The following is a 14,004-nucleotide window of genomic DNA, read 5'->3' as shown; positions in this document are numbered from 1 at the left end:
AACCCCCACACACACACACACACACCCCCCCCTGTCCCCCCACACACACACACCGCTCCAGGTGAGTGGGCTGACTTACATGCCGGTGTTCTTGATGATGCGTCCCTGGTCCATCTTCTGTCCGATGCCGTGGACCCACGAAGACGATGTGGGTGGTCTGGGGGGGCTGGTCCTCCAGGGACGCCTCCTCCACGTACCCCCGGTGGAGCCGCGTGCCACTGCTGGACGCTGTGGGGATGTGTGTGTGTGTGTGTGTGAGTGCGTGTGAGTGAGAGAGAGAGAGAGAGGACACAAAAGGGAAGAATGTGTTATGGATACTGATATTGACCTGATTAACTGTGCCTTTGTTACATCCAGTCAGTCCATCCGGGGTCGTTCCTTTGTCCCATTCCAACCAGGCCCACCCTAACCCTAACCCTAACGTTCCCCGGGAGGACAGACCCCACCCACCCCACCCCCCACCCCCCACCCAATAGGCTTGCATTGAAACCTTGCCTGGTTTTCAATATGTGATCGGCAGCTAATTGTTCTTCTTCCTAGAGCTGCTGTGCTGTGGCTTACGTGGTGACGCTCGCCAGAGGGATTATGGGGCTGCTGGGACCGGCCTGAGGAGGCCGAGGGTCAGTGTGTCAGAGGAGGGACGAGGGCCTAACGCGCGCCAGATCCACCCTCCCTAATCGCTGAGCGACGGGGGAGGATAATACGGTGAGACGGTTGTGGCGGTGGTGGGATGGATGGATGGATGGATGGATGGATGGATGGATTGTAGATCCGTATATCAGACCAAAGCAACAGATAAAACAGTAGTTTGGCATTCCAGAGGCACTTCCATCACAATAACATTCTGGGAACTTTGGGGGGGAAAACTTTGTTTCCGGGAACATTCCGAGGCCTTTGAACGACTTAATGTAAAGCGAGTGTACGTACATTACGTCTGGGGGGAGAGGGGGGGCAGTGAGTGACCTCTGACCTTTGGAGAAGCCCAGTTTCTGGGTGACGGTGCGGGCGATCTTGGAGGTGGTGGCGTCACTGTAGAGGTAGACCTCGTCCACGCTGTGCCAGTCCACGTGGGTGCGACTCAACTTCAGACTGTGGACGGCTGCAGAGGAGGGAGGGGGGAGGGGAGATGGAGAATGAGGGAGAGAGTAAGAGTAAGAGAAAGAGAGAGAGAGAGAGAGAGAGAGAGAGAGAGAGAGAGAAGAGAGAGAGAAAGAGAAAGGGAGAAGAGAGAGGTATGGAAAAAGGTAGAGAGAGGGAGACAGAAGGAGGGGAGGGAGGGAGGAGGCAGAGAGAGAGAGAGGAGAGAGAGGCAGAGAGAGGGGGGCAGAGAGAGGGAGCGAGAGAGAGAGAGAGAGGGGCAGGGAAAGAGAGGCAGAGAGGAGAGAGAGGGGCAGAGAGAGGGAGTGAGAGAGAGAGAGGCAGAGAGAGAGAGAGAGGGGAGAGAGAGAGAGAGAAGGAAGGTGGGTAAAGCATGAGAGTAGGAGAGGAGACACGGGGGAGTGAAGGGGGATCAGAGAGACAACCAATCAGAAGCGTGACGTCTCAGTGACGCCGCCACCTCCACATCCAGACAGACCGGGATTCCTCCCACCAACGCAGACATGGAACATTGATCGGCAGGAAACGGAAAGACAGAAACCCATTTGGAACAGACGACAGCTTCACAGTCGGCCTGCATATTTCCGCTCCTACGTGCCCCTTTGCTTGGGTGTCACCTGGCTGTGTGTGTGTGTGTGTGTGTGTGCGTGTGAACATGTGTGTGTGCGTGTGTGTCTGAACATGTGTGTGTGTGTGTACAGCGGTGGCTGGGTGGAGGAAGGCGTTAGGACAGGGTGCGTCGTAAGGTGAAGAGCAGCGTCGACCGCACACGACACACCGCTCCTCATTCCGTCCCACAGCGAGCCCCGTCCTCCGCCTCCCACCTCCACCCAGCCCCTCCTCTCAGGCTGCGTGCCAGACTACGGTCCGTGGAACCATCCAGAACCCAGGTCGTTCCCTGGCCAGTGAGCACGCAGCAACAAGGGCGAGCAAGAGCAGAAATATGGCGTGAATTACAAAAAATAGGAGAGAAAAAAAAAGAAAAAAAGAAAGGAAGCTAAAATACTGCGACAGGACACCGTTCCACTGAACACGAGCGATAAATGAAACTGGTTGACTTTGGGGCTTAGGGTTTGAACGCCAGTAAACATGAGGTGACGGAAGGGGGCGACTCTGGCGTCGGTCCAACCTACGACACCGACCGCCTCCCGGTACTGTTGCGCTCTGAGCCAATCAGAAGGGATTAATGAGCCGACCCAAGAGGTGGGTGGGGGGGTCTGATACACAGGAGTGTGTTGATTTTTAAGACCTTGTGGAATGGTTGTGTGACATCGAGCGTGTCGTGAGCGAATGGGGGGGGGGAGAGGACAGAGAGCGAGGTGGGGGGTTTGGGAGAGACAGGCGGCCTCGTGACACGCCGCTGGTGTTTCTGCCAAGCGGCCACTAACCGCTGAGTGGTCCGACAGCGTGGAGGCGGACGTCCTCGTCTCAATCAGCTTATGTAAGCTGATTCTGGATGGGTCCTCTTCTTCTCTCAGAGGACAGAGGAGCGACCCCCCCCCCAGAGAGAGAGAGAGAGAGAGAGAGAGAGAGAGAGAGAGAGAGAGAGAGAGAGAGAGAGAGAGAGAGAGAGACAGAGAGAGAGAGAGAGAGAGAGAGGAGAGAGAGAGAGGGAGAGAGAGAGAGAGCACATCTCAGAGCTTCATTTGTCTGTGAGCTGTCCTCTGTAACTTGACTGCCTCTGGCACTATGCTTGGCTTGGCTGAGAGAGAGAGAGAGAGAGAGAGAGAGAGAGAGAGAGAGAGAGAGAGCGAGAGAGCGAGAGAGCGAGAGAGGGAGAGGAGGGAGAGATGACAGAGAGAAAAGAACCAGGGGGTGGGGGGCCACTGAACATGAACATCACGCTGGTGTGTCCTCAAGCACACAAGCGCTCTCTCCTCTCCTCTGATCCTGTCACAGTCAGGATAACTGCTAATGCAGTAGCACTGGTCTGAGCTGCTAATGCAGTAGCACTGGTCTGAGCTGCTAGTGCTGTAGCACTGGTCTGAGCTGCTGGAGTGCCTGAATTTCCCCTCAGGAGTAAATACAGTACCCATCTATCTATCTAGCACGTTCGCTAACACTCAGCAACAGCGTTAGCCAGATGCATAGCAGGAGGGGGGGGGGGCTAGCTAGCTAGCACCTCTTCCCCTCCTCTCCTCTCCTTCCCCCTCTTTCTCTCCACCCCTCCTAGTAGGGGGCATCAGAGGAGAGTTGGCATATAGCCTAATGGAGAGAGGAGGTGGGGGGGGTGGGTGGGCGGGGGGTTGGAGGACTGAGTGCTTCTCTGTGTTAGAGTGAGTCACATGGTAAAGCAGGGCCTCCCTGGTTTAATCTCCTCAGGCGGGCCGGGTGGCGAGGGTCAGTCACGGGAGCTGGAGCTGGAGCTGGACTGTGTCTCCACGCAGGGGGGGGGGGGGGGGGCCCTCACCCACAAGCCCCCCCCCCCCCCAACTGACTAGCTCGCTGGCGGCTGGCTGGGGGTTCATTAACCAATGAGGGGGAGAGAGACAGGCGGAGTAAGACATGGTGGTTTGGTTGGCGTTAGCCAAGCGACGTGTTAGCTAGGGAAGAGAGAGGAGGGGACGTTGAGAATAGTCCATTCAAATTCAATTACACTGGAAAACCTGAAGGGGGCGGTGGTGGGAGGGGGGGAGATGTGGCAGTTCTGTCGATCCTTCGGTCCACACAGTTTTCATTTATCATGGCCACCACTCTTAAAAAAAACAGCATGCTTCAATCACAACACCGGTACCACACAGTACCACTACACACCAGACTACATCATTGTGCTACTCTACAGAAGCAGCAGCAGGGGAGAGAATTATCCGTTGGAATAATCGCCGGGGGTGGGGGGGGGAAGCACACCTCACCACTTACTCACTCCTTAGGGTGCGTCCCGATATTCTAAAGTGACTTCTCCCCCTCCTCTCCTTCAAATCCACTGACTCTGAACACACAGGACGGGTGACGCTAGCTGCCGTGTCATGAAGGGCTCCGCTAGGCCTTGTTTGCTGTCACCTGTGTGGCCCGGCGGTGGCCTGGTCCCAGGTCAGTGTGGATGAAGGACGGGAGGTGAGGTGAGGAAGCCACTCCAGACTATTGGGACGCAGCCCTCCTCTGAGCCCAGCGTGTAAAACAGGAGGTCTTCTGACAACCCAATGGAATGAGGGACTCACGCTTCCCCATTAGTCAGCCGTACAGGATGAATAATGGATGTTATTTATAATAATAATGGATGTGTGTGTGTGTGTGTGTGTGTGTGTGTGGGGGGGGGGTTGTGTGTGTACTGGTACCGGACCAACGTGGCCCAAAAGAGAGGAAGTGAGGTGGGCGGTTGTACCAAAGACACTTCCTGTTGTACAGCGTGAGGCGGTGAGAGGAGGAGGAGGGATCAAAGCACGCAGGGGGGCTCCTGTAGCAAGTCAACTACAAGAGGTTAAGCCTACTGGGGGGGGCACCTGACACTGCACCCCCGAGAATGAGAACATGGGAGGGGAGGGATGGGGGGGGGGACAGAGAGAGAGTTGTACTGTAGATATACAGTGAGAGACAGACAGAGACAGAGAGAAAGAGAGATTGGAAGTGACAGAGACAGAGAGCGAGAGCGAGAGCAAGAGCGAGAGCGAGAGCGAGAGCGAGAGCGAGAGCGAGAGCGAGAGCGAGAGCGCGCGCGAGAGAGAGAGAGAGAGCCTTTTACGGTGTTGCCAACTTGCCGAGGTCGGGAGTTATGCCACGAAACCAGGCTGGCAAAGCGCCTTTTCTCAAATTAATGACAGCAGTGTGTTGCAACAGCACGGCTATTGTTAGCTTGCTACTCAGCTCGCTCTGGGCTCGCATTGTTTCCTTTGTCTGGACAAGAACGTTACCAGTGTGGCAATGTCACGCCGGCGCTTGACCGGGACCTGCCAAACATCTTAGCTATGCAGCAGTCCCCTCCAAAAGGTTTCCATCAGCACTCTGTGGTCTGGGATGGGACTGTACTACCCAGTGTGCTATTCTCAGCCACCGGGATGGTGGTCTGGATACTGGGGGGTGTTTAAGTCAGTCTTATATACTGGGGTCTGTTTAAGTCAGTCTTAGATACTGGGGTCTGTTTAAGTCAGTCTTATATACTGGGGTCTGTTTAAGTCAGTCTTAGATACTGGGGTCTGTTTAAGTCAGTCTTAGATACTGAGGGGCTGTTTAAGTCAGTCTTAGATACTGAGGGGCTGTTTAAGTCAGTCTGGATACTGAGGGGCTGTTTAAGTCAGTCTGGATACTGGGGACTGTTTAAGTCAGTCTTAGATACTGAGGGGCTGTTTAAGTCAGTCTTAGATACTGAGGGGCTGTTTAAGTCAGTCTTATAAACTGGGGTCTGTTTAAGTCAGTCTTAGATACTGAGGGGCTGTTTAAGTCAGTCTTAGATACTGAGGGGCTGTTTAAGTCAGTCTTATATACTGGGGTCTGTTTAAGTCAGTCTTAGATACTGAGGGGCTGTTTAAGTCAGTCTTATATACTGGGGTCTGTTTAAGTCAGTCTTAGATACTGAGGGGCTGTTTGAGTCAGTCTTAGATACTGAGGGGCTGTTTAAGTCAGTCTTAGATACTGAGGGGCTGTTTAAGTCAGTCTGGATACTGAGGGGCTGTTTAAGTCAGTCTTAGATACTGAGGGGCTGTTTAAGTCAGTCTGGATACTGGGGGGCTGTTTAAGTCAGTCTTATATACTGGGGTCTGTTTAAGTCAGTCTTAGATACTGAGGGGCTGTTTAAGTCAGTCTTAGATACTGAGGGGCTGTTTAAGTCAGTCTTATATACTGAGGGGCTGTTTAAGTCAGTCTGGATACTGGGGACTGTTTAAGTCAGTCTTATATACTGGGGTCTGTTTAAGTCAGTCTTAGATACTGAGGGGCTGTTTAAGTCAGTCTGGATACTGGGGACTGTTTAAGTCAGTCTTATATACTGGGGTCTGTTTAAGTCAGTCTTAGATACTGAGGGGCTGTTTAAGTCAGTCTTAGATACTGAGGGGCTGTTTAAGTCAGTCTTATATACTGGGGTCTGTTTAAGTCAGTCTTAGATACTGAGGGGCTGTTTAAGTCAGTCTGGATACTGGGGACTGTTTAAGTCAGTCTTAGATACTGAGGGGCTGTTTAAGTCAGTCTTAGATACTGAGGGGCTGTTTAAGTCAGTCTTATATACTGGGGTCTGTTTAAGTCAGTCTTAGATACTGAGGGGCTGTTTAAGTCAGTCTTAGATACTGAGGGGCTGTTTAAGTCAGTCTTAGATACTGAGGGGCTGTTTAAGTCAGTCTTATATACTGGGGTCTGTTTAAGTCAGTCTTAGATACTGAGGGGCTGTTTAAGTCAGTCTTAGATACTGAGGGCTGTTTAAGTCAGTCTTATATACTGGGGACTGTTTAAGTCAGTCTGGATACTGGGGACTGTTTAAGTCAGTCTTAGATACTGAGGGGCTGTTTAAGTCAGTCTGGATACTGGGGACTGTTTAAGTCAGTCTTAGATACTGAGGGGCTGTTTAAGTCAGTCTGGATACTGGGGTCTGTTTAAGTCAGTCTGGATACTGGGGACTGTTTAAGAAGTCAGTCTTAGATACTGAGGGGCTGTTTAAGTCAGTCTGGATACTGGGGTCTGTTTAAGTCAGTCTGGATACTGGGGACTGTTTAAGTCAGTCTGGATACTGGGGACTGTTTAAGTCAGTCTTATATACTGGGGGGCTGTTTAAGTCAGTCTAGATACTGAGGGGCTGTTTAAGTCAGTCTGGATACTGGGGTCTGTTTAAGTCAGTCTGGATACTGGGGACTGTTTAAGTCAGTCTGGATACTGGGGACTGTTTAAGTCAGTCTGGATACTGGGGACTGTTTAAGTCAGTCTTATATACTGGGGGCTGTTTAAGTCAGTCTGGATACTGGGGACTGTTTAAGTCAGTCTGGATACTGGGAGCTGTTTAAGTCAGTCTAGATACTGAGGGGCTGTTTAAGTCAGTCTGGATACTGGGGACTGTTTAAATCTGAATACTGGGGACTGTTTAAATCTGAATACTGGGGACTGTTTAAATCTGAATACTGGGGACTGTTTAAATCTGAATACTGGGGACTGTTTAAGTCAGTCTGAATAATGGGGGCTGTTTAAGTCAGTCTGGATACTGTGGACTGTTTAAGTCAGCCTTATATACTGTGGTCTGTTTAAGTCAGTCTCAGATACTGTGGACTGTTTAAGTCAGTCTAGATACTGGGGTCTGTTTAAGTGAAGCTTAATAATAACAATATTTATGCCATTTAATATGACCCCATGAGTCCTGTGCTCAACAACAGTGAGTGGGTCATCATGCCGTCGATCCATCTTTAGTGGCGGAAGCTGGACAGGACCGGGGGGGAGGCCGGGCCAGCGCCACACAGCGGCATGCCACCGGACCTGAATGGTGCCTCTGTTCAAACTGGCAGCCTTTGTTTGCTGCTCTCTAAAACGAGCGCTTTGTTCGCCGCCCCCCCCCTCCGCTGAGCTGTGGCTCCTTGATGGAGGAGGCTCATTAAGACGGGATCACATCATGTTCCCTCTCCTCCAAGCCGTGGTCCCGACAGCGGAGGCTCATTAACATGGGGTCACTCTAGCCCGAGCGAAAGCGATCGGAGGAGATGGAAGGGAGGACGAGAGAGAAATAGAAAGAGAAAGTGAGGGAGAAAGAGGGATGGGGGGGGGGGGGGGGGCTGTTTGGAGAACCAGCTTCTTCAGCTCAGACCCATAGTTTTCCTGGTAGGACCCAGGGACGGGAGGGGACAGGAGGCTCTCTCTGGTCAGATAACAGGCTACATGACTAACTAACATGACTAAACCAGGCGACTCATCCAGAGAGACCAGAGAGACGCGGGTAGAGAGAGACAGAAGCAGCAGCAGCAGCATCAACAACAACAACAACAACAGCAGCAGCAGAAGAAATACCAGTCACCAACTCAGGGCCACAGAAGGGAAGTTCTAGCGACTAGGCCCCCGTTTTAAAGGAAGTCAAGGGGTCACGAGTCTAGATTCTACTAGAGCAGAGTCTAGTGAGAGAGGGGGGGGGGCTGTAAAGGGGTGAGCCACAAGAAGAGAGTAAGATCTAGTTTGATTTATGAGATACTATCTATGGGAAAGGGGGTGGGAAGGAGGGAGGGGGGAAGGGATCAACGCAGATAGCAGATAAAATAGCAGTTTACCGTACCTTGACAGCGCTTGCGCTTGTGACCTGAGGTTTGAGCACTGGGCTGATATCCGCTCCATTTGAACAGAAAGGGGAGGTAGAAAGGGGGCAGGTGGGAGAGAACTAACAACCGTACAGACAGTGAGTCATGGAAATGGGCTCGTGGTGTTTTTTTTTTACATACACACACAGGCGAACGTCCGTCATCTCCGTGACAAGGGCATTTGTCAAACAGCGCTGCTCTCAGGTACGGACTAAAGTTCCTGACAGGCTGAGGCAGAAGGATACCTGGCCGCTAGCAGGCCTCTGAGTCCTAATGTGACATAACAGGCAACGTTCTGACTCCAAGTTAACATCCAGACCCAGAGTTACATACGCTACTTGACAAATGCCCAAGATGACGGAGTTAGCACCTGAATAATGCTTAACTTTATTTTTATTTTTTTATTTAACAGTCTGTCAGTTCAAAACAAATACTGTTCTCTCACTGTTTTACCAAAGCCTCTTTTTACTGTCTTAAACTAGATTATTATAATACGAAGGCTGGTAAAACATTTGATTATAATCCGCTGGGTTATATTCAGATATTTCTGCATCAAACATTTGATTATTATAATACTTGGGTAATATTCAGATATTTTTGTATTAAAACATTCTAAAACCAAAACAAGGGAATTGTGATGCTTTGCTTTCTAACCAACCAAGGACACATGATATGACAATGATATGGTATGAGAGACAACAGCTACGCTATCTAAACAGTCAAAGTTGTTTTGGTACACAGTTATGTAATGCTAAGGTTCATCTCATGTCAAACATATAGAATCACTTCTAGGAACAGAGGTCAGATAAGGGAAACAAAACACATCATGTAGGCACCTGTGAAATGGAAGAAGACTACAAGGAGCACACACACACACACACACACACACACACACACACACACACACACACACACTAGGGATGTTCCGATTTATCGGGCACCGATTTAAATCGGTCGATTTCACTACAAATGACTCGATCGGTGATCGGCAAAAATGGCCGATCGCAAAAGCCGATCTTTTAAGTTATTCTATTGTGGGAAAACGTTATTTCTATCTTGCGATAACTTCTCAACAGGATTTTACAGGGTTCGTTCAAACTATTGTAATTCTTGAACTATATGTGCAATCGAAAAAAATCCAACAGTTTCTGAAAGCAGATAAGTTGCACTGTCTCTAACCATTTCGAGTTATTACGGTAGTTCACCAAAAAAACAAATGCATTGACCTGAAAGCGTCATAGGAGCTGGAGAGTGATTTCAAGAGAAGCGGTATTTTAGCGGTGTTTTATACTTTAGTGAGTTTCTGGACATATATGTTTGTGATTGTGAAATGTCATGAAGACCATCTACCAATCCACCTTAAAGTTTCATAGAGGACGACGATGTAAGTGACAAAGGACTGATTTCTTCTTCTGAACCAGGGTATGGAGGTTAGTTCTAGCTAATTTACCTGATAGAAGATCGACATGCTAGAAACACATACCGGTAACTACACATCATTAGATGATCATACAGCCCCAAACACAAACAGGTCCCAAAACAAAAGTATTTACAAAAGCCGTACCAAACAGTAGTCTATGGCAAACGAGAATGGTGAATCCAATCCATAAAGTATTTAGTGATAGTTAAACTGTTGTTTATTATATTGAGTGGGTACTTTACAACTTCAATGTGTTATGAAAAAAAACGAGTCAGCGAGTGGTGTAGTTCTAGGCTGCGTTCGTAAATTCGCTCTGGAAATCTGACCAGCAGTCATGGAATGCCTCTTGTCCAATCAAATTACTTGGTCCCTTTATGACGTTGAGCCCAGTGTGCCCTCCGGCGCTCTCAGAGCGAATTTACGAACGCAGCCCTAGACCTTTACCTCGCTTCTACCATGCTGCTACGCTGCTTCTATAACATCAGGATCAGACACAGGGCGAGACTTTCAAAATAAACCTTTTTAATGGCTTCTGTGTGCTTTAGGTCTTAAAATCTATTAAAAGTGTTCTTATAAGGCCCCGCTGTGGTGTAGCGGTCTACGCACTGGCCACTAGTGCATGCTGCCCACCGGGGCCGGGGTTCGTATCCCGGCTCGCCAGATCCAGATATGGCAGAGGCACACGGGAAGCGGCATATTGGGCGGCCGCTTCCGAGGGCGGTATAGGAGTATTTCTGGACAAGGATCCGTCGCGCAACACCGCCCCCTGGGTGCCGGAATAACGGTGCTGGGCTCGAGGAGCCAGTCAGCTAGTCTGCCTGGCGGCCTCTTCTGGGACTGCCGGCCACGGGGTCGTGCGGCGGATCCTATGCAATAGGCAGGGGATAATTGGATGCTAGGTTGGGTTCAATTGGCTACCAAATTGGGTGAAAAAGGGATCAAATCTGAAAAACAAAAAATAAAAAAATTAAAAAAGTGTTCTTATAGCCCCGCGGTGGTGTAGCGGTCTAAGCACTGGCCACTAGTGCAAGCTGCCCACCGGGGACTGGGTTCGAATCCCAGCTCGCCAGATCCGGATATGGCTGGGGCACACACGGGGAGCGGCATATTGGGCGGCCGCTCCCGAGGGCGGTATAGGAGTATTTCCGGACAAGGATCAGCGTCAACAGCGTCCCCGGGGTGCCGGAATAACGGTGCTGAGCTCGAGGAGCCAGTCAGCTAGTCTGCCTGGCGGCCTCCTCTGGGACTGCCGGCCACGGGGTCGTGCGGCGGATCCTTCGCAATAGGCAGGGGATAATTGGATGCTAGGTTGGGTTCAATTGGCTACCAAATTGGGTGAAAAAGGGATAAAATCTGAAAAAACGAATTTAATAAAAAATAAAAAAAAGTGTTCTTATAAAGGTCTTAAATGTAACTTGTTGAAACCTGCAGGAACCCGCATAATTAATTTAGGAACAGGTTGCTTACATTAATTATGCGGGTGTTACAGTCAGGGCCATCGCTACCTTTTTGGACCATCGCCAGTTTGCACCCCTGCGTATGTAAACCATGAAGGCCACATTTATGATGTCTTTTATACAGCCATATCGACTGACTTGGGTCTGCGTTTGCTTGGTGCCTGATGGATCAAGACTTTTGTCTAAAAAGCAAAAAATATGTAGGCTATTATCCAGTCAGTAGGCCTACAGTTATGTATTTAAAAAAAGATCGGTATCGGTAGATCTTGAGGAAAAAAATCGGTGATCGGTATCGGCCCCAAAAATCCAGATCGGAGCATCCCACCCACACACACCCACACACACACACACACACACACACACAGAGAGTACTGTAACAGCTAAATGTTTCAAAAGGTTTCCATAACAACTCCAAAGTGAGTTGGCCTATAAAGGAGGTCACCTTTCCCCTGGCTGATGTGTTTCACCCACACACACACAACGGTCTGTCTTCCAGTCTGAATGAATAAATCATGAAAGTGTGTCAGAATCCTTTTAGGAGGATATCCCTCCCTGAGAACAGAGAGGAGGAAGATACACACTCCAAAATGTGACACTCTCCCTCCCCCGGCAGCCATTCAAGTCCTCCACTCGTTCATGTGTACACGCACACACGCACGGACACGCAATGGGTACCGAGACCCATACACACACATCAAGTGCTTCAGCATTTGATTCCCAAATGACTGGAGGAACCACATTCGGCATGTGGACTCTAATTATTCATCTGAGCTGAGGTGGGGGGGGGGGTGGGGCAGAAAGATCAGACTTGCAAATGACAGAGAGCAGTGCTTCCCTCAGCTGACAGGGTGGAACCTGCTGATTGGGCTGGCCTTGTCACTCAGTCAGAGAGAGAGAGAGAGAGAGAGAGAGAGAGAGAGAGAGAGAGAGAGAGAGAGGGAGAGAGGGAGAGAGGGAGGAGGAGGAGGGAGAGAGAGAGAGAGAGAGAGAGAGAGAGAGAGAGAAGGAGAGAGATAGAGAGGGAGTTAGAGGGAGAGGGGGAGAGAGAGAGAGCGAGAGAGGGAGCAAGAGAGAAGATCAATAAAGAGTCTCTCTCTCTCTAAGACTGACAGACCCATGAGTCAGCTGCTCCATCTGAGGACCTCAGAACACTGACAACACTGACACAACACTGACTCAAGACTGGAGAGAGACAGACACACTGACAACACTGGGGAGAGACAGACACACTGACACAACACTGGGGAGAGACAGACACACTGACACAACACTGGGGAGAGACAGACACACTGACACAACACTGGGGAGAGACAGACACACTGACACAACACTGGGGAGAGACAGACACACTGACACAACACTGGGGAGAGACAGACACACTGACACAACACTGGGGAGAGACAGACACACTGACACAACGCTGGGGAGAGACAGACACACTGACACAACACTGGGGAGAGACAAACACACTGGGGGATAAGAAAGAGTCAGAGGAGGAAGTCCCTTATCGGCCTTATCCTGCTTACTGGGACATCCTCCCAGGCACTGCTGTAGTAGGCCTCGGTCATCATTAGCGATGCCAGTGTGCGCCAAGACATATTAGCGTAGCGGCCAGATAGCGCTCAAAGCTCCGGCGCTTTTGAATGAACAAGTCAGTTTGAATTTCTACTCCTGTTGACATTCTGCAGTTTGTGATGTGGCAAACTCAGTGACTATACAAAAAAAGACTTTCGGTTTCCCAACAGATTCTGATTACTGAAGCAGTTTATGGCAATTGTATGTGTTTAAGCGTCGACTAGGCGCGGAGTAAGCACTGTTGAAGCCCGGGAGTGACTAGCAGAGCGATCGGTCTTGGCACAGGCACGCCTGGCGTAAGCCCCCGCTGTGGAAAGCCGGCTATCCGCACTCATGACTCCTTTTCTCTAAACCGAAGCTGGCTTGTGTGGAGCTTTAAATCTCCAAATCTGATTACATGCTCCAGTTTAGGCATCAATACCGTTACCTCACCTTGGTTGGTGACCGTTGGACCTGTTAGAGAAGCGTGTTTGGAGGTCGCTAGTTACAGACGTCCATCGGTGTGTAGTTATCTGGGGTCAGAGCACCACAAACCACAGTAAACGTTCAGACTACACACTGGATTAGAGCTTGTCTGCCTTGGGGGGGGGGGCGTCGAGAAAGACGAGTTGATTGCGGGTCACACAACACGTCCGATCCACACTGCCATTCTCCATCACATCCCCCTACCCACCCAGCACCACCGGGTACTGTGGAAATTAGCACAAAGGCTAAACTAGCATCACTTTGCGGGTAATGTGGAGACTAGTCTCACGTAGCCATTACCTCCAAACCACGTTGTTCTCACGCCTCTTTTGGAGGTCTGGAGCATTCGAGATTGCCCACTCTGGCTTGGATTGAAGTGGACGGAGCGATAGGAGAATGGATGTTGCATTCCAAGAAAACACACACACGCACACGCGCACACACACGCACACACGCACACACACACACACACACACACCCATAGAAAGGTTGCTTGTTATTATATGTCGTAGTTTCTTACAGGGTATGGCTTTTTGGCAGAGTTGTGGTCTATGCTAGCTGCTAAATGGAAGAAACCCTGAAAGGAAAACTTTATTCTGTTTTTATTTTTTGAGAGCTGTGCCCAAGCGAGGTATTTGATTGGTTTAACGTGTCGCGAGGCACATCACTCTTTCCAAAAACGGGTTTCAACTCTTTGGAGCGACGTTCCGCAAAGGATTCCCCCAGGCTTTTTGGAAACAGGAAATCCTGGCCTCAACAAGGTTATTTGTAGGCCTACAGCAGACTAACAACATAGTAA

The 14,004-nt window shown here is 50.1% G+C and overlaps 1 protein-coding gene across 1 annotated transcript in view; it reads right to left on the bottom strand.

Annotated features, from left to right (window-relative positions):
- ddhd1a (DDHD domain containing 1a) overlaps positions 1-14,004 on the bottom strand; it is a gene marked incomplete at its 5' end in the record, with an annotated part of 36,338 nt that overhangs the window by 13,971 nt on the left and 8,363 nt on the right. Inside the window, 4 exon segments of the mRNA XM_080523586.1 lie at positions 80-135; positions 137-228; positions 971-1,099; positions 8,267-8,368. Of these exon segments, the coding sequence (XP_080379712.1) occupies positions 80-135; positions 137-228; positions 971-1,099; positions 8,267-8,368 (379 nt within the window).

The sequence above is a fragment of the Nansenia antarctica genome (genome assembly GCF_963989245.1).
Source record: "Nansenia antarctica genome assembly, chromosome: 1".
In the NCBI taxonomy this organism is placed as follows: Eukaryota; Metazoa; Chordata; class Actinopteri; order Argentiniformes; family Microstomatidae; genus Nansenia; species Nansenia antarctica.
The sequence above is the reverse complement of the archived record's forward strand: the minus strand, read 5'-3'. Positions and strand labels throughout refer to the sequence as shown.